The 20,040-nt window shown below is 40.1% G+C and overlaps 1 protein-coding gene across 5 annotated transcripts in view; it reads right to left on the minus strand.

Annotated features, from left to right (window-relative positions):
- The window catches only part of myo1g (myosin IG), an 85,767-nt gene that overhangs the window by 57,500 nt on the left and 8,227 nt on the right, over positions 1-20,040 (minus strand). For all 5 annotated transcript variants that reach the window (XR_008567219.1, XR_008567218.1, XR_008567220.1 and 2 more), the window contains 10 exons: positions 18,640-18,710; positions 14,312-14,386; positions 14,037-14,169; positions 11,429-11,595; positions 11,118-11,325; positions 10,443-10,666; positions 10,188-10,332; positions 7,188-7,292; positions 5,448-5,561; positions 1,364-1,521 (listed from right to left, as the gene is read on the minus strand). Coding sequence is in view for 2 of the 5 variants with exons in the window: in XM_054764130.1 (XP_054620105.1) it covers positions 1,364-1,521; positions 5,448-5,561; positions 7,188-7,292; positions 10,188-10,332; positions 10,443-10,666; positions 11,118-11,325; positions 11,429-11,595; positions 14,037-14,169; positions 14,312-14,386; positions 18,640-18,710 (1,400 nt within the window). In the remaining 3 variants the exon portion in view is untranslated. The remainder of the gene's footprint in view (positions 1-1,363; positions 1,522-5,447; positions 5,562-7,187; positions 7,293-10,187; positions 10,333-10,442; positions 10,667-11,117; positions 11,326-11,428; positions 11,596-14,036; positions 14,170-14,311; positions 14,387-18,639; positions 18,711-20,040) is intronic.

Consider the following 20,040-nt stretch of genomic DNA (forward strand, 5'->3'; position numbering starts at 1 on the left):
ATTTCATGTCTACAGGGCTCTAATGACATTAAAAACCACATTAAGAAAGTCATAAACAGGTTTTATATGCTCTAACTATGAAAATCACCCGATAATATTCCGTTAATATTTAATCACTACTTTGCAGAAATTCACTTATTGTGGTTGGACCTGGAACCAATGAACTTAAATGAGGGATGACTGTATGGAGTGCGTCTTGCTCTGAGGTCTGAGGTATACAGTGCTGTTTTGCACACACCAATAAAAGGCACATTTGTGTGTCGTCCTCCCTCATCTTCATTCTGGCATTACAATATTTTAGACTTTATTTAACAGAATAGCGGCTGCAGCAATTGTGTTCTACAGTATGTCTTAACTACAATGGTGATAAAGGTTTTGTACACGCATAAAGCTTCAAAGCAATTAACAAAAAACAAATGGGTGTAGAATCCCAGTTAATACTTTAATGCCATACTTTTATTTTAAAGCTTACTTTGCACCAAACAGGAAGTTAGTGTGTGCATCTCTTAATGTTGTGTAGCTAGACAATAAGCTAGTAAGTCTAAGTAATTGCAGATGTTGTGGCTTAGCGATAATGAAGTTACTGTAATACTACACATGTCGACATACACGGAACAATTTTCATAGAAATGACCCCTCTAGGTCTCAAATCTTACGTTGAGAAAAGTCACATATGTCGACGCTGACTTGAACGGGCACGTTTTTAGTAATAACAACATGGTGGACCAGGACTTGATGAGGTGTTTGACATAGATGGGTTGGTGACATATACACGTATTCCACTGTGTTATCTAGTACTAAATTAGATGATTTGGGGCAAATAAACTCGTCAAAGTGTCCCACCTGCTCTTTTCATTGTGTTTGCACAGCCTTTCGAAATGGCTTGCAGTTCAGTTCACGGCAAGTTGTATACAGCGTACCCATGAATGTGTTAGAATAAACATGCTGTACTGTATAAGGGGGTGTAGCGGTCAATATTTGCCACTTTATAACACTTTAGTTGTGTGTTTCTAACAGAGAGATGCTCTTACATGGTCAGCGCTGCAGTACCTTTATTTTTATAGTCAATTTTAGTCTGTACCACACTTTCATATCTCCAGACAAGGATTACTTCTAATGGAACTTTCCAAACCACTCACCTGCTGATGTCTTTTAACGACCCAACCATTTCCTCATCACTGACCTCAGTGTATTTATATGATAATGATTGGCAATACTGAAATATGTCGTTAGGCTGTAATAAAGCTGTCTTATTGTGCAAAAGTCTGCATAAATGTCCTCAGTCCAATGATACGTCTAATGTCACCGAAGGCATTCATCTATTTATACGACATTTACGGCTGCTCTTGCGCATCTTACTGACCGTGTGAAGTGGTCCACCAACATTCCCACCAGCTCGCCGACTCTGTCCCGGTTGGGGCAGAGCTCACCGCGTTGCAGGCAAAGCAGAACGTCGTTCTGAGAGGACATGTGCAGCGCCACCATCTGGTCAACTCCACTGGTCACGCTGAGTCCTGTTAGCTGAGGAAATAATCAGTCATGAGACGGCAGGATTTATTACGCGCTTCTTGGAAAACAAACACGCTCTGATGCTTGATGACATGATGAACTTGTTATGAAGCGTCAAAGCATTTTAATTACTCACGTGCACTATATGCTCACAAACAACACTGTTGTGCAGTGACACAGATTAAAGGAGCGGAAATTTGTTGGTTTTTAAATGTCAGGAGTGTACGCATTAAACCTGTGAATTTAAAACAATGTGAAGGGGTAGGATTAAATAAACTCCGCTTCTTCCTACTCCTTTTTGGACATATTGAATTATGCAAATGTAAATGTGAGGCACTTCAATGTAAAATAAAAATAAAGCATTACAATTGCCATTACCACAGTGTATACCCTGGAGGGGAAACCATGCAGGATCATTTTGTCTCAATATGCAAGGGGAAAAAAATGCTGCCTGTGGTGCGACTAAACTACAGAGTTAATACATTGATTATTGTATTCCTTTGTTATTTGTCTTAATTCTTCAAAGATACTCACCCCTTATGGAGAGAAATGCAGTCTTTTTACGCAAATAAACAAATAATGGATTTGAAATAAAAACATGTATTTGCAAACAAAAATAATGGATTTTGAAATGGGGGGAAAAAAACCACAAATCATCAGGTTAGAAATCTACTAATCTACGGGTGATAATGGACTTAGACATGAACTTTAACAGCCACATTAAATCAATAACATCATCAGCTTTTTACCACCTAAAAACATTACTAAAATCAAGGGAATAGCATCTGAACCAGATTTAGAGAGACTAATCCATGCCTTTGTCTCCAGCAGGCTGGACTACTCTAACAGCCTTCTCACCGGGCAGTAAAACAGCTGCAGTACATCCAGAATGCTGCTGCCCGAGTCCTGACTAGAACCAGGAAAAAATATGACCATATTAATCCAGTACTCAGGTCTCTGCACTGGCTTTCTTTTGCTCAGAGAATAGACTGACACACCTCTGCTTGTGTACAAGTCTTTTCATGGTCTTACGGCAAAGTACATCTCTGACATGTTAGAGCCACATGAACCATCTCGGGCTCTGAGAAGCTCAGGAAGTGGTCTCCTGCGGGTGCCCAGAGTCAGGACTAAACACGGTGAGTCTGCGTTTCAGTTTCATGCTGCCAAAATCTGTCTGAGCAGTCTTCCAGAAGATGTGTGACAATCCTCAACTTTGGCAATGTTCAAATCCAGGCTGAAAACACTTCTAGTCAACTGTGCATATGAAATGATTATTATTATTATATAACTGAAATTATTTTATCGACACACTTTTTATTTTTTTTGTTTTATGGAATGATTATTGAATTTTATGGAATGATTTTATGTTTTATGGAATGATTGTATGAAGTGATTTTACCCTTTTTTTCTCTACACTTTGAATTACCTTGTGTATGAATTGGTGGTCGAGTGGTTAGCATGTTGGCCAACACAGTTACAGCCTGGCGATCGGGAAGACCTGGGTTCGATTCTCCCTTGGGCATTTCTGTGTGGAGTTTGCATGTTCTCCCCGTGCGTGCGTGGGTTTTCTCCGGGTACTCCGGCTTCCTCCCACATTCCAAAAACATGCATGTTAGGTTAATTGGCGACTCTAAATTGTCCGTAGGTATGAATGTGAGTGTGAATGGTTGTTTGTCTATATGTGCCCTGCGATTGGCTGGCGACCAGTCCAGGGTATACCCCACCTGTCGCCCGAAGTCAGCTGGGATAGGCTCCAGCATGCCCCTGCGACCCTAATGAGGAGAAGCGGTATAGAAAATGGATGGATGGATGGATGGATGAATTGTGCTCTAGAAATAAGCTTGCCTTGCCTATTTTTTACCAAATAAAAAAAATGGTGCTTTGTTTACAAATAAACAAATTTTTGTCATGAATCTATAAATTTTGACGTCGCTTCTTTCTCTCTGCGTTGCGCCGCCACATTGAAAGATAAATGGCCTCTAACATCGTTCAGAGGAGGCCCCGCCCAGCTGAAACGCAAACAAAATTTATAGTTCAATGAGAACATTTTTTATGATTTGTAAACAAGAGCGGCATTTTTTTTATTTGGTCAAAATAGTTTTTTTTTCTATTTTTTACAATTTCGAATCCATTATTTTTGTTTAAAAAGAATATTTTACATAAATAAATATAAAAAATAAAGAATTTCTTTTGTTTGATTGCACAAAAAGACACAAATTTCTTTCCATAACTCTTCACAACATTTGATGGGCAGTGTTTATTATACTGGAGTCGTAGTTTGCAGTGGTGTTGGCCAGCAGTACCGGGAAGAGTTTCTAAACTTTGCCATTCAGATAAGTAAGAAAACAATAGAAACACTCTGTATGATCGAGTATAGTATACTGTATTATTAGAGCCTCAGATTGCTATCAAGCCATTGCTATCAAGAACATCCACATGAACTGCATGTCCAGCATGCAGTGGGTTTGGTGGGCAAGACAGACAGAGTGAAATAAAAAGCATAAAACATGCCAGAGGTTAAAAACCATCATTAGGCAGCAACAGAGGGGCTAAAGATAGCTGGCGTTAGGCTCTGCTGCTCCTGATCATACTGAGGGTTAGGAGTCTTATCCAGGTCAGTCATAAAGAGAATTAAGAGCTTCAAGAAAAGTAGACACTACCATATCATTACCTTCAGTCATCACGTATAAAAGATTGAGATCGCAGGTCAAGGTCGAAAACATGACAGTGAAGACTAAGTTGAACAATTATTACTAAAGTTCTGAGCAATCCACAAAGCCAGTGCATAAAACTAAACGACGCTGCACAGCCTTTCCCGAATTAATGAACGTTTATTGTAATAAATTCCAATGCGGTTCATGAATCTTCATTTCTCATCATCAAAGTTTTGTGAATAAAAAAGGAAAAAAAGACTCTTGCTGAATAATATCTACCTCAAAGCAATATACGCCGTAACCTCGGTTGCAGTCATCAGTTCAAAAAGGTCAAACGAAAACCGAAACGTACGAGAACCAAATATATTTTTTCCCCCATAAGAAATAGTGTAAACACATTTTACAGAAAATAATTGACATGCAGGAAACAAAGTGAAATACCGGTACATATGAGGAATGACATGGATAAATGAACATTTAACATCACTTTGACCTTTATTGAAGTCTTCTTGGCGTACATGGTGATGAGTGGAGGGAGGAGGGGAGGGGATGGAAGAGCCACACGGATGCCGTTAAAGATTTGGACGGTTCAAGCTGTATACTTGCTCACTTGTAAACTTCAGCAGCAGATACACTCATCATTACACACACTGGCTCACTGTAATGTGTCACCCTTAAATGGTTCCCCCTGAAACCTGTGGTAACTAGGAAACTTTACATTACAACAGACGCTAACCTTGTACTTCTTGAATTCAATAGTGTTAAAAAAAAAGCACTCAGAAATATGCTCTTGAAGGCTTCATCAGCGTACGATGCACTGGGCTTACTCGAGGAAGGATAATAAGAGTTGCTCATTGTCCTGTGTGCATTCTAATAAACCACCCACACACACATAACGGAAATTATTAAAGCACTCCCTGGCCGAAATCTCTCTATAGTGTCCTGGCTATGAAAGAACCACTACCCATACTTTACGGAGACTGAGTCACCAATGTGTTGATGCTTTCTTTGGGCACTCAATTCCCCGGATTAGTTTGTTTGGTGCATTGTTTAGCTATACGAAAACAGTGTCATATTTTTAGTAATAACTTTTGTGGAAAACCGGATCATACGAAAACTGGCGAGCATGAAAATACGAGGTTCCACTGTCAAGCATTCACCCAAGGGTAACCTTTATACAACACTCTCTTTTATGGAAAACACCTACATTTTTTTATTATTATTTTTTTAAATAACATGACTGATGACTGTTATGCATGCGTATGGTGGCGTGTTAATACTTACAGTGTCTAAAGGAATCCTCTTTAGGACCTTGTACTGTTTCTTTGGCTCTAATTTGTAGATGCACTTGTCTGTGACAAGTACGCCACGGTCTGTGCTTTTACTGAACCTATTCACCTAAGAAAGAATAAAAGAAAAGAGGGGGTTATGTTGCACATTGAGAGTGTTTCTTTATCACATGCATAATCTTCGCAGGGTAATGGCGGCTTCTAATCTTACCAGCTGTAAAAAAAAAAAAAAGTCACAATACGACTATGTAGAGAAATGCTAATACAAAAAAAAACAACACAACACTCAACTAGATTTATATGGCTGCACTCTCCATTGTTCTTAAGAAAAATGTGACCATTATCATCCTCTGGGAGATAACAGCATGTTCAGCAAAATAATAAGCAGAACATCAGGTGACTCCGTTTAGTTCGGCCCCTTTCAGGGAAAATCCTTCAGAAATGTATATTTTTGTATCACTTTAAAAATACCTCGATGTCATTTCTTTCGATGTCTTTCACAGTGAAAGACTAAGTGGTACAAATGCAGCAAGAGAGGGAGGAAGCAACTGAGAAAACACAGCCGACAAGAGTTTAGTAGGATCAAAGAGAAATCTTTAAAAACATGACAAGGTGTACTGCAAAAACTTTATCTGAATCGCTTTGGGGAAACAATATATAAAATGATCACTGTGGAATTACTGTTTGTCAAAATACAGTTATCTCTCACCACTCCGTGTTTCAAATTGTGCGGCTTCACTCTAATGGTTTTTAAAAATACATTAATAAATCATGCTTTGTCCTGGTTGGATAGGGCCGTTTATTTAAAAGAAAATGCATATTTAGATACTTTATTCATCTCTAAGAGAAATTCACAAGCAAATTGTACATATTTTTTACCGAAACGAAGCATTTTCAAGCATAAAAATGCTAAATGAACTAAAATACAAATATAAGACATTCAGAAGATGCATTCAAAGATGTTTTGGTGACATGTACTATTCTACACTGGTCACTAGGTGTCAGTAATGTTACTGCAATGTTCGGTGAGACACAAAAGCATTAGACTTGTTGGCCAAACCAACAGGTTTTTATTGCAGCTTTGAATTATCTCACAACAGGCACAATCATTCCTAACACACTGTTACTGTTGTGGCCGTAACCCATTCCAAGCTAAAACTCAACTCTGAACGGGCGATGTCACTTCCTGTCCGCCCTCCACTCAGCTCCCCTAGCACCAGAACACATTTACGGCAACACACAGAAGCACGAGTCTTATTTATACCTTAAACGGCCTATTTTCTCCGATTATGTCTACTATACCGGGTAATACGCATGTAAAGGTAACCATAGGGGTGTTAGTTTATTTCTAGAGCGCTCTAATAATGTTATGAAATATATTTAGGTCATAAACAGGTTTTCTATGCTACTGTGAAAATATTCAAATTTACTTATCACTGTCGGTGATAAACGAAGAATTACTGTATGCCATTTTCAATTTTTTTTCATTTTTAATGGAAAACAATGTCAGCCGGCACGTTTGTTGAGTAGGTTTGAGATATTTGTTGATTCTTCTTTATTCCTGTTAATTCCAGTTTGTTTTACATTAATTCCCATGACAACTTTGCCACCCTATCTAAATTCTCCCAAGTATAAGTTGCCTATAATTAAAATGAAAAGAGCTGAGGAGAGAAGATCCTTGTGGTGACAGAGGAAGCACTCTCATTTTGTTGTGTTTATTTTCCATGTGATTCACCTTCCTACAGAAGCCTGAGAAGAGGACTTGACTGTACTCTTCTTTGTTCCTCAGCTCCCGGGAGAAGCGAACGAAGCCGGAACTGGACTGAGGGCAGTCTCGCACCTGCAGGTAAATCAAAGACGTGTCATTTTGTGAGAAATCCAGACTTTTCCAGACTTTGTCAGCTCAATAAGAAATATGACCTAAACTAACAATACATCATGTCCATTTGTCCATCTTCTATTTCGCTTATCCTCAATAGGGTCGTGGGTATGCTGGAGCCTATCCCAGCTGACTTTGGGCGAGAGGCGGGGTACACCCTGGACTGGTCGCCAGCCAATCGCAGGGCACATATAGACAAACAATCATTCACACTCACATTCATACCTATGGACAATTTAGAGTTGCCAATTAACCTAACATGCATGTTTTTTTTGGAATGTGGGAGGAAACCGGAGTGCCCGGAGAAAACCCATGCACGCAGGTGGAGAGAACATGCAAACTCCACACAGAGATGCCGCAGATTCAAACTCAGATCGTCCCGATCTCCTGACTGTGTAGCCAACACGAACCACAAATTTGCCAATCAGTAAATCGGATGAAACAAATGATAAAACCTGACGCTTAGCTTGGGGAAACTGCCCGTCATAAACAGTAAGGCTGTAATATTATGTTCATCTTTCCCAAAACTGCAAAGAGTGAATTACAGTCAAACCTCGGTTTTCGGACGCCCCACATTTCGTATGATTTGCCCCGGTTTTCACACACTGTCTCGGTTATCATACAACATTGCGAGTAACGTTGCACATAACATTAACATTATTGTATCATTCCGCGGAGTCGAGAGCTCAGACAGAGCACCCTATGTGTTGGTGACTCACTGGTGCGACTGCTTAATAACTCACCATGGGGCCAAAGAAAGTTGCGAGTGCCAGCAATATGATAAATAAGTTAAGGAAAACTATCAAAGTTAAGAAATCATTGAAGTAGAAAGATGGCGTCCAACTTCTCTATCTGCACTCCTCACCGTCTTCGCAAACTTATTATATGAAAAGGTGAAACGTTAGATGTTCATTTGCCCATTTCATTCATGATTTATAATTATTTCACATTATTTTCTGCACGTAAAACTATAGTTATTCCCTATATAATATATGTTTACCTCCGCCATGGATTTGGATGAAATTTTCAGGAATTGTCAGAAATGGGATAAGGACGAAATGATTAAATTCCGGGGGTGAACCAGATCACCGTCTGGATCCAGGAATTTTTTAAAAAGGATTCTTTAACATTGGAAATAGGACCATTTTCGGCATTTGCGTATATAACTCCACGAAAAATGGTCAGAGCACATGGAAAAATAATACAGGACAAGTTTCCAACAGGTTCTACAAAATAGCAAAGACTGATCCAAAAGATGTAGGATTATTATTATTGTTTTATTGTGAGTCACAAAATGGGGGGAACTATGGCGCTTGGCAGGTCTGTGCTCTCCGAGTGCTTCTATAGTTTGTTAATATTTTGGGTGTCTGGAACAGATTGATGGGATTTATTATCTCCTTTGGGATTTCTTTTTTTCCAGTTTTTGTCAGATCTTTTGGAACAAATTCAAAACCAAAACCGAAGTACCACACTTGTTCACTTGTGATTCATACATTTTTGCTCTAATTCTCGTATACCCTCTGCGTTTTCTGCACTAGTTCTGTCACACATAATAGGCATCAAGCATGCTGCATTACAAGCATTTATACATCTTTGTAGCATTAAGTTCCAATCACGTGAAGCCGGCGGCCTTAATGAGAACTTTGAGTCACGGGCCGTCACAAACACATAGCAGGAGTGACTCAGGGCTGTGCTGAAGTCATGCTCACGCCCCCTGAAGGCGTCCCTTAAAGCCTCCGGCGACCAAACAACCTCAAGATTAAGCTACTCAAAGAACAGAGTGTGGGATTCATAGGAGGACCACTGTGCTTACAAGTGCCTTGGTCACATTGTTTTCTTGTGAGGGCTGTGACATGCACGCTATAGTATACTGTATGTATTCACAGCAGATTATTGCTGCGAGTCTCAACAGGCACAAAGTTCACATGTTAAAGCCTTCTGACAACAAAATGAAATTAAATGCAATGCATTTTTATGATTTGTTTCTGAAAAGTCACAAGAACACAGCAAATGGGGTCTTCCTGTGATAAGAAACTGAAACTTGATTCATGAACCCCGAGTATGTTAAAGTAAAATATAGGAAATGTAAAATGGAACAATTAACTACCCTACATTTTGAATTAGGGACTTCCTTATTAAAAACGACTGTTGCAATTTAGCTTAGTTATGAATGAGAAGTTGGTCAGTATTCATTATTTAGACTTCTTTGCCTCATCTTGGTGCATTGTTAGAGTTCCTTGCTCAATCCGTTTCATAATTTCATTCCACATACTGAAATACTGTGGGTTTTAATAAGCGTTGTTCTCGCATAGTGTTTGAAGTTGCGTTTTTCCCGAAGATCATATGTCTCCTCTCTTGTAGAGAAGTACTGTATGACATTTTTGGGTGTGCAGGTTATTGTTAACTTTATGCATTATTTTAGCGGTTTAAGAATTTACTAAATGAGCAAATGTTTATATTTGTGATTTCAAAAATAAGGGATTTATATGTTCTCTATACGCGGCATTATGAATTATCCCCACTGATCATTTTTGCAGTACATTTAGCGAGTGAAGAGTGCTTTTATAGTTATTACCCCATATCTCCACACAATAAGTTAGATATGGTAATACCAGAGAACAGTAAAGAGTGTGGAGGGATTTTTGATCAAGAACAAACTTCGCTTTATTCAATACTGAGCTTTTCAAGCTTTACCCTGCCTATGCAAGTTATATCCAAGTTAAATTTTTATAGTATTGTGCCTTGAGAAGATACACTGTGATAAAATGCTTTCTGAAACGCCACCAGAGTGGTGTGTGCATTTTCGTGAGATACTGTACTCTCACAGGTGCAAAAGACTTGGCTGTTGATCCTTACATTGGCCAAGTAGTCTCTCTCCCAAGCTCTACTCAAGCCACAGTCTTTTCTCTCGCCGCTAAGAGCAGTGAGAGCGGCAACTTTGGCACGAATCTCCAGCATGTCAGATGGTGGGATCTTCTTCACCATCTGCCTCGCCCACCACCTGAAAACAAGACGGGTATGAGGGAATAGATCCAAGCGTGAACCCGGGAATTAATGTGGTAGTCTGCAAGGATTATATTTCATAGTGTTATATTTTTGTTGGACTCTCACCTGCGATGCAGCATGACAGTGATGGTGTGAAACTGAGTCAGAGCGGCGGGTGGGGTCGGCCACTCGACGCTCTTTCCATAGTCGGCCATGTTCCTGACATTAGCAAACCTCTGCTCTACTTCCCAGAAGTGGGCCTTGACCTTGTAGCGTTTGAAGCATCCCATGATGGTGTGAATGGCCCTCATCCGGCGGCACCTCATACGAGCAAGAGCCCCCCGCCACACCTATGTGAATTTGAAAATGAAAACTGAGCTGAAAACAAACATGCTCCAATTCAAGAAGCAGACTTCTCTGTAGGTGCATCCAACTAAGTGATTATGTAAGAAGAAGGAAGATGGTAATTTCATTGTAATTGACTTTTATGTAACTGTGCTCTGGATCTCATTAATTATCCCTGTTACTGGATTTCAAGCATACATTTCATCTAAACATGAGCAGAAGACACATCGACTGCAGGCTCCCATTAATAGTGGGTGATTAAAAGGGATCAGCATACGTGGAGATGTCCGGGACCTTAAATCAGGCCTACGTGTCAATTAAATGGACTGTCAGATCAATGAATCCTCATTAAAACACAACTATAACTTCAGAACCCACTAGAAAGTTCTTATGCTTTATTTTTGAAGTATATGATGCAAAGGCTAGCTGGTGCTAAGCTATGCCTGCATGGCTGACCTTTTGTAGGAAAAGCACCAGGATGGGGATGAGGATGGTTCGCTCCTGTTCCAAAGTGAAGAGAGACCGCGGTGTTCGCACAAACAGCTTGGTGCAGCCGTACGCCACGTCATCTTGGAAACCGTGCTGTCTGACAATGGCCTCCACGGCCTCTCGGTCCGAATCCATCAGGTGATTGGGCCAAGTGTACTCACACGTCATTTTATACCTGTAGAATGTAGGATTAAATAGCAGTGTTGAGTAAATATGAAATGAAATCGAACACCACACAGTTCAGCCACATATACAGTACAGTACAGTATCTCCATTACCGTTGCAAGAAGCGAGCGTAGGGCTGCCTGTAGGCGAAACCTGCCCTACGCACCATGACGTTCTCCAGCAGCCCCAGATAGGCCACCTGATGCTGGCAGCGAGCGTCATCAAATAGCAGCTGGGACTTCACTTCGTTTGGCTTAATGCATCGCACATAATAAGGCTCCTGAAAGGCAAGTTTGGACAGGTAGTAGAATACAACTTTCCCTTCCTATTTTATTTGTGTTGTCACTGTGCTACAAAAAGAAATGACCAAAAGTGACATTGTGGAATGAAAACAACTAATAGAATGAGAATGTAAACTTGGGTCAATAACTTATATCATTACCTTACCAATGCCCCGTTTTTATAATACTGAAATAACTCTCTAATCTTATATGAGACATTGTTTATTTTATTGACAGAATTCCATATAAGACACATTACATCACATCACATTACAACTCAACATCAATTTTATAAAGGGCATCGCAATGAATTGGAATATTTTTCACATTTATTTCAGTGATAACTGAATTTCAGTGATTACTTCAAAAAGTGAATCCTTATATACAATATTTATTTCAGTGATAAATTGAAAAAGTGAATCCATACACCCTGGACTGGTTGCCAGCCAATCGCAGGGCCAATCGCAGGGCACATACTGACAAACAAGCATTCACACTTATGGACAATTTAGAGTCATCAATTAACCTAAGCTGCATGTTTTTGGATGTGGGAGGAAGCCGGAGTACCCGGAGAAAACCCACGCACGCACGGGGAGAACATGCAAACTCCACACAGAAATGCCCAATGGAGAATCGAACCCAAGTCTTCCCGATCTCCAGACTGTTACTGTGTTGGCCAACATGCTAACCACTAGACCACCGTGCGGCCCCCAAAAAGTGAATCATTAGATATAATATTTAAGAATGTATTTCTGAATCTTTTTGATCATAGTTTACAGCTAATAAAAACCCCAACTTTAGCGTGTCAGAAATTTTGTAAATGTGCTTAAAGGGATAGTTCGTATTTTTTGACATGAAGTTGTATGACATCCCCATCAACAGTGTAGTATACCAACGGTAGTACACCACACTGTAAAACTGAACTGCACAGCAGCTGAGGCTCATCTAACATATCAGTTTATTAAAAGCTCATTTAAGTGCAGATGGATGCCTTCACATCAACAGGATTTTCACAAGGGAAACACTATCTTGTTCGAGCACGGCTACGCTCACTCTACGGTATGAGAAACAAAGTGGGTGCACTCAGGACATGCAGAGAGATCTATGATGCTCGTGCACGATTACGTCTTTTAACACTATTCAGCAGACTCGGGGCACAAAATGCTACATTTTAGACAACATTGCTCACACTGACCTGCGAAAACGACTAAAAACGCTGTCATGAGTTTGCCAGACCACCTGTTGGCGACGGCAACAACTACTTATCCTCTGGGTCCATGAAAAAGAGTATTAAAAATAGCATTTATCTGCACAGGTACCCATCGTACGTAGTAGAATAGATCCCCGCCAATTCTCTTTGAGGCAAATAGTTTTTCTTTACAGTAACTTAAATAGAAAGTGGGTTGAGTGAACAAGAGAGCGGCACCTATATCCAGCAGAGGGCACTGTCTCAACGTCAAATCACTTCATATTTTCCAGCAGGAAGATGCTTTGACCACACGTGATGTTGTGTACTGTAACTGCAAGTTCTTTTTTTGAAGTACAATACTGTGTACTGTACGCCTGAATTGTTTCCTAATGTGTAAAACTGAATTTGAAATGTGCTAAGTAACAGTGAAAGGCATATTTACAGCATAAAAATAAGCGTTTTTAGGGGTTTTTAAGGGTATGTCCTTGATTCACAATTTTTTGGGGGGGTTCTTGGATCGTAACCTGAATAGCGGAGATTCTACTGAAAAAGTACACATTACCGGAGAAGCTCTAAAAAAACAAATGCTGGGTGTATTGTGGCACAGGTGTTCCTGTGCAGATGCTGAAGTAAGATATGACTCTTTCCATGTGAACCAAAGAGAACTTTCCTTTCATTTGACCTCAGCCGTACAAAAACGTGACACTAGATCATCCCGAAATAACAGACCAGCGTTAAGCTATTAAGGCCAGGAGAGGTGCAGGAAACTTCGCGGCCTTCACATCCTCATAACTCACCGCAGGACAAGATGAGGTCGAGCAGCAAGAAAGCGTTACATTTTCACAGGAAAAAAAAAAGAAAAAAGAGCAGTACTACTTTCAGATCAGTGATAAGTGGAGTGATCTAAGAATGTGTTCTGCATAACATTGCAAAATAGAGAATATGCCACCATTTTCCTTAAATACATCAATGAATTACGCAAGGTGATGATGTTAATGGCATTTTTTCCCCAATTAGATGTATATAAATGTTTGGTTTTTAGTATTATTACTATTGTCTTATAACAAAAATACAACCCTTTCAATCTTTCAATACTAATGTCACTTGTGTGTGGTAACCTTTGTTACCTTTGAGCTTCTACATCTTAGCTATAAATCTGTCATTTTAAAATAAGTTAACAAAATGAACACCTATAGCTTCCCTTTGGGGGTCAAAAGATAAGAAGCCAAGCAGAAACTGTATTATACAGACCTTGCAGGCCAGTTTATCCACTAAGGATATAATGGAGTTCTTGAAGAGGGTGGCTGCTGTAAGAGGTCGCTTTGTGACCTCGGTGATGCCGAGTTGGCCATCTGGCCACATCTCCTTCATAACTGGGTTGGAGCTTTGAAAGAGTGCAAAAAAGAGAGAAAAGACATGATTCAATCAGCGAGCCGAGGCATGATATGCTAACAGGGCCAAGAGGAAACCCATGTGTTCCATTGGCCCAGTTACGAGTGTCCTGATGATGACGGCGTGTTTGGCACCTGTGGTACATGAGGCGCTTGAAATCTTGGAAGAGCAGGTCTCTGTTTTTGTCCAAAAAGCCCTCCACGGAGTATCTGTATTGGACCAAGAGGGAGAGTAAAAAAGACTTTATGACCAGAAGTAGTTCAGACGAAGGTGTGTGGTTACGCTGAAGAGCGCTTAGGCAAGAGTCAAGATGTTCAAATTACAGGAGAAGTGAGACACAAAGCAAGACAGATTACACAGCGTCTGTGACATTATTTCTCTTCACTCTTGCTTCTGAGGGACTCAGAGGATTAAAGCCACACTGCTTAGCAGATTTACAAAACAGGAACACAGCTCATGTTTACGGGGGCAAAAAACGTGAACTGTCTACAATTTAATCTGTCCGCTTTACGCCAAAATGTTTGGGTGGCTTTGTGAGGCATCGGAGGTCATGATGTCATCCATGGCACCAGTTACATAAATTAGGCTCAATCCCAATTCTACACTTTAGCCCTTCCCCTACCCCTTAAAACCTAAGGCTAAGGGGAAAAGCCACTAAGAAATGGGACAGCGCATGATTCTCATTACGTCATCACCCTGCACCGCTTGCTGGCTGTGACACAGGCAGATGAGACAATTAAATTGTTTATAAGAAATGTTTCCTACCATAAAGGAAGGTGCATACATTTCTGCATTATTTCAATGTTATGTACGCTACCTTTTTGCATTTTCAGGCAAAAACAAGCAGAATTTCAAAGAGAATTGTGTGTTTCAGTTGAAAACCCCTCAATAAAAAGATTTCCTGCCAATTCTCTATTCTCATATAAACAAAGTCTATCAGGTGCCGTCTGCGTGGCCCTGTGACCACGTCCTCGCCTGTCACAACCACCCAGACAAGCAGAGGCTCACAATGCCAGATGTGTCCTCTGGCTCACAACCACCTGACCGCATTTCCGGTATAAGTTTGCCAAAGAGCGCAGAGGAGAAGAAGGAGAGAACAAGCCGCAGCATTCACTTAAAAGACAGGCTTGATGGGGGAGGACAAGCAGAGATAAGGGCAGAGGCTCTCCGGAGATGAGACACCTCAAAGGAAAGTGAAGGTCAAAGCTGACACATGGGGAAGAAGAGTATGTCAGCGAGACCCAGGTGACCGAGATGTGAGATATCACGCAAGATAGGGAATTGAACTTGATCGGTTGAACAGCTGCATGTGCAGGCAGAATTGCTGCAGGGAATTTTGTGTTGATGACAAAGTTGACATCAGGTAAAGGTTGCCGTATTGCAGAGGGAGGAAAAGAGGTTGCGGGAAAAGAAAGAGGATGGGCGAAGTAGGTCAAAGCTTGTGTTGGTTCAGAGAGGGAGGCGGGTGGGTTGGTGGGCGGGGGTTATATTTAGCCACAGTCAGGCTTGACTCAGATAGGAGGAGATAGAGGGTGGGCAGCACCGGCCTGGAGGAGTGACAGCTCATGGGGAGTGACCTTGGACATTGCCCAACACTGGGTGACAAAGACCAAGCTCCATCTCACACACACACACACACACACACACACACACACACACACACACACACACACACACACACACTTGTCTGTCATAATTATGATAGCATCTGTAATTGACTCAAACACCACATTTAACAAAAGGTAATGTCATATTACTTATCGTTAGAGAGGGGTTGGGTTGGTACACTTTGTAAGTCTGACACAATACAAATGATAACACGCTATAATGTAGAATATGAAAGTACAACAGCAATGAGGAACAAATTTGTCAATTACTGTCCAGCCGACTCCTCCACTTCATGGTTCGCCTTTCGCGGCTTCACTCTATCAATGTTTTTCAAAATAAATTATGACTGTTTCATGGTTGACTACGACCTATTATTGGCCCAAAAGTATAAACATTTAAGCAAATTTTACATATTCCTGGCTCAAATGAAAGCATTTTCAAGCATCAAAATGGGGGAAATGACCAAAAATACACATATGCATTATAAGGCATTCGGAAGACGCATTCAAAGACGTAATACAGTATGTATTGTTCAACACTGGTCACTAGTTGTCACTAATGCTACACTGATGAGACAATAGCCACCGCAGGAAGTATGCTGTCCAGAAAGCTCTCCATGTGTGAGTCTATGATATGTCTTATGTATGTAATACGTCTTATTCAATGTTATTATTTCTATTATACTAGGTACTACAAGTGCAAAGGTGACGATAGGGGTGTTATTTAATGTCTAGATGGCTCTAATGTTTAAAAACATATTTAGAGAGTAGTAAATCGTTTTTCTATGCTTAACTACGAAAATATTAAATTTATAAATAAGGAATACTACTTCGCGGAAATTCCCACCCTCACCTATGGTCATGAGTTTTGGGTAGGCCCTTAAAAGTGCTGTCTGCCTGTTTAGGTACTACATGGGGGTAACTATCTTTTTTGGAATGTGTATATTCCGCCGTCTTCCTGCTCTGATGTCCATGCCATGACCCACGTTACATACACGCACATGCATGTTTGTTTAATGATAGCAATTTGATAAAGTTTAGCTACTTACATTACCCATCACTAAATACATTGAAACACACAATGATTTGAAATTGTCGGTTGCTTTTCTGAAACGGCTTTTGCGTATGTGCACGGCACAACGGGCATGTATGTGTATATGAAACCGCCATGAGCAACAATCATCATATTCAGATCGAAAAAAATGTTTACAAAGCTTAACTTGTTCATTAGGCATGTCACAAGACCTCGTGAGATTAAAATGTGGCAAGATTTCTTGTTCAGAAAGAAACTGTCTCGTGGGCACTGGGCCAATAATAAATTAATCACACAATAAATGAAAATGAACTTGATCATTTTACCGGCTTCAATATATTGTCACGCGCATGCGTGTCTGTTTCCTTGTCTCTCGACCCCTAACAGGTAGGAAGAGAGTTCACTCTGTGCACTGATTTCAGCACCTTGGCGCGTTTGTTCAACAGCATGAATGGAGTGAGCCCTTCTGTTGGGTGGAGGCGGGGCCGCTAGCATGCACACAGAGTGCAGAAGAGTGTAGCCTCGTGAGGAGAAATGCAAGGTAACGTAGAAATTAAATTAGCAGATTTCAATATATTGTATACATTTTTCATTGTACTTTTTTTTTTAAGTAATGTTAAAATCTTGTATCGTCTCGTTCTCGTAGACCCAATCTGGTGTATCATCTCATGTCGCCGAAGTACTATTGGAAAAATGCTTGCCAGTGGGGGTATTTTTATATTTCTATTTTTTATATTTATATTTTCCATCACTAGCTTACAACTGTGCCAATTTCAGCCATTTCACGAGGTAAACATTATTAGTATGGCAGAGCCTTTCATTGACATTATATACAAAATTATTTTCATTTTATATACAAATTACCTTTCTGAAAATGGATAAGTTATTTAAATCGTCCTGCTGTAAATGAATTAATGAAAAGATACGTAACCCTACACATCAATGCATGATATACAAATATGCATGAATCACTTTCACTTTTGATGTCCTCGTGCAGTTTTTTCCACGTCATTAGTCATTATTGATTTATTCATACCAAATACTCCCTATGGCAGCAGGATAGTAATTGTCTGCTTTCCTGAGCTGCAGATATGGATGCAATTGCTCTGCGCTTAAGTGTGTGTCCAACATCATGTTAGCCTGGATTCCAAGTCAAAAAAACGGTCAGCAAATCCTACTCCAGTTCTTCTTGATTACAGCTGTTGCTACATCACAGTCAAAAGTGACTCATCCCTGCCCGTCCTCACCCTCCTCCCTGATGTGTTCCCTAGATATAGTCATGTCCTGCCCCTCTTGAGATTGAGGGCAGTACACGTGAGCAGTGTGATTCTTCTGAAACCAAAGCCATGGCTGCACTGACGGCCACAGGCTCCATTTGGCCTCTGTGACATTAAGCATCAGTGAGCACATCAAGGAGGTGCAGCGGTTAAAGAGAGCGAGGCCGGACTTGATTGCCATGACACAAACACAAACAAGATAGTAAATTGCACATTTACGCCCCGTAATGCTAGTAGTGCGTCAATGCTCCATTTATCATACAAAAATGTCCAACATTGTTGCCTTTAGAGTCCATCAGAGAAGTCCTACTGTATCTGTATTTAATATTACACGTATGTGTCTGGAGCACAGAAAACTGTGCACAAGCAGTAATAACACCACTGGAATGTTTCTTTTAATGCACGCACTGCTACAAACGTCCTAAACTGACCTCTTAATAGGATCATATGGATTACACTTCTGAACCCTGACTTTTTCCCCCTGACATGCACAAAACACAGAATCACAGCACACAGCGGTTAGATAGTTTATAAGGCAAACTCACGTGACATCCCCAGCATAGTGACGGATTCGGAAGTGTTTTTGGAAGTCCATGCTTTTGTCCGTGGGGCTGAGCTAGAAATGTAAAAATGCAAACGTGTGTGAGTTCGGCACTAAATGAGTGTTTTTGTTGTTTTTTTTAATTCTATAAGAACACTAAAGGTTTTTTTGCAGCACAAATTGAAGGCCAAAGACTGAAAAACTCTGCCCTCTTCTGGCATGAACTCAGAATTGCATATTCATGTAGTCATTTTCATGGCTTGCTAAGGAGCTTGTTGTCAGTTCTTAATTTTTTCCCCCCTCTTTTATTTTGTTTGTACAGGATTTGTTTATAATTCAAATTTATAAATTTCAGTGAATTAATTTATTACAAATATTTGCTTGCAAAACTACAGCCTAGTGTACAAAAATCCCTTTCAGCATAGTCCAGATCGCAGGTATGGTTGCCCTCAGAGGGCTGCGTGTAACTGTAAACTCATGGAAATGTATAGTCACCTCATTTGCTTACATTGCCATCAGAAGTCAAGATGCCAAGCAGAAATTATACAGTAAAGAGTGCAACTATTGTATAATTCATTTTAAATGGGGTTTGACAACAACAAAAAAATTGCATGCAGTGCAAATTTGACATTTAGCAATTTAAATAAATGTGTATGTAATATATATATATATATATATATATATATAATATAAAACAATTACAAATATATAAGAAATAATAATAATGAAATCCATCCATCCATCCATCCATTTTCTATACCGCTTCTTCCTCATTAGGGTCGCGGGGGCATGCTGGAGCCTATCCCAGCTGACTTTGGGCGACAGGCGGGGTACACCCTGGACTGGTCGCCAGCCAATCGCAGGGCACATATAGACAAACAACCATTCACACTCACAGTCATACCTATGGACAATTTAGAGTCGCCAATTAACCTAACATGCATGTTTTTGGAATGTGGGAGGAAGCCGGAGTACCTGGAGAAAACCCACACGCACACGGGGAGAACATGCAAACTCCACACAGATATGCTCAGGGGAGAATCGAACCCAGGTCTTCCCGATCTCCAAGCTGTTACTGTGTTGGCCAACGTGCTAACCACTAGACCACCGTGCGGCCCATAAAATGAAATAATATAATAAAATTAATAAAATAAATAACTAATATTAATAAATAACTAAAATTATGTTGTTGTTTTTTTTTTTTTTTAGATTTTTATGAAGTGTTTCTTGACATGCATCATTCCCATTATTTTACAATATTTTCACAGTCCACACAAAAAAATATGGTGGGCCGAAATTGAGTTTGACACCTGTGGCCTAATAAGGATGTTTTTTGTTTTTTATTAGATTGTGCATTATTTATTAATTTATTTATGTTTTTAAGCACTGCTGAACTACTTGTCCT

Source organism: Dunckerocampus dactyliophorus, chromosome 20 (genome assembly GCF_027744805.1).
Source record: "Dunckerocampus dactyliophorus isolate RoL2022-P2 chromosome 20, RoL_Ddac_1.1, whole genome shotgun sequence".
In the NCBI taxonomy this organism is placed as follows: Eukaryota; Metazoa; Chordata; class Actinopteri; order Syngnathiformes; family Syngnathidae; genus Dunckerocampus; species Dunckerocampus dactyliophorus.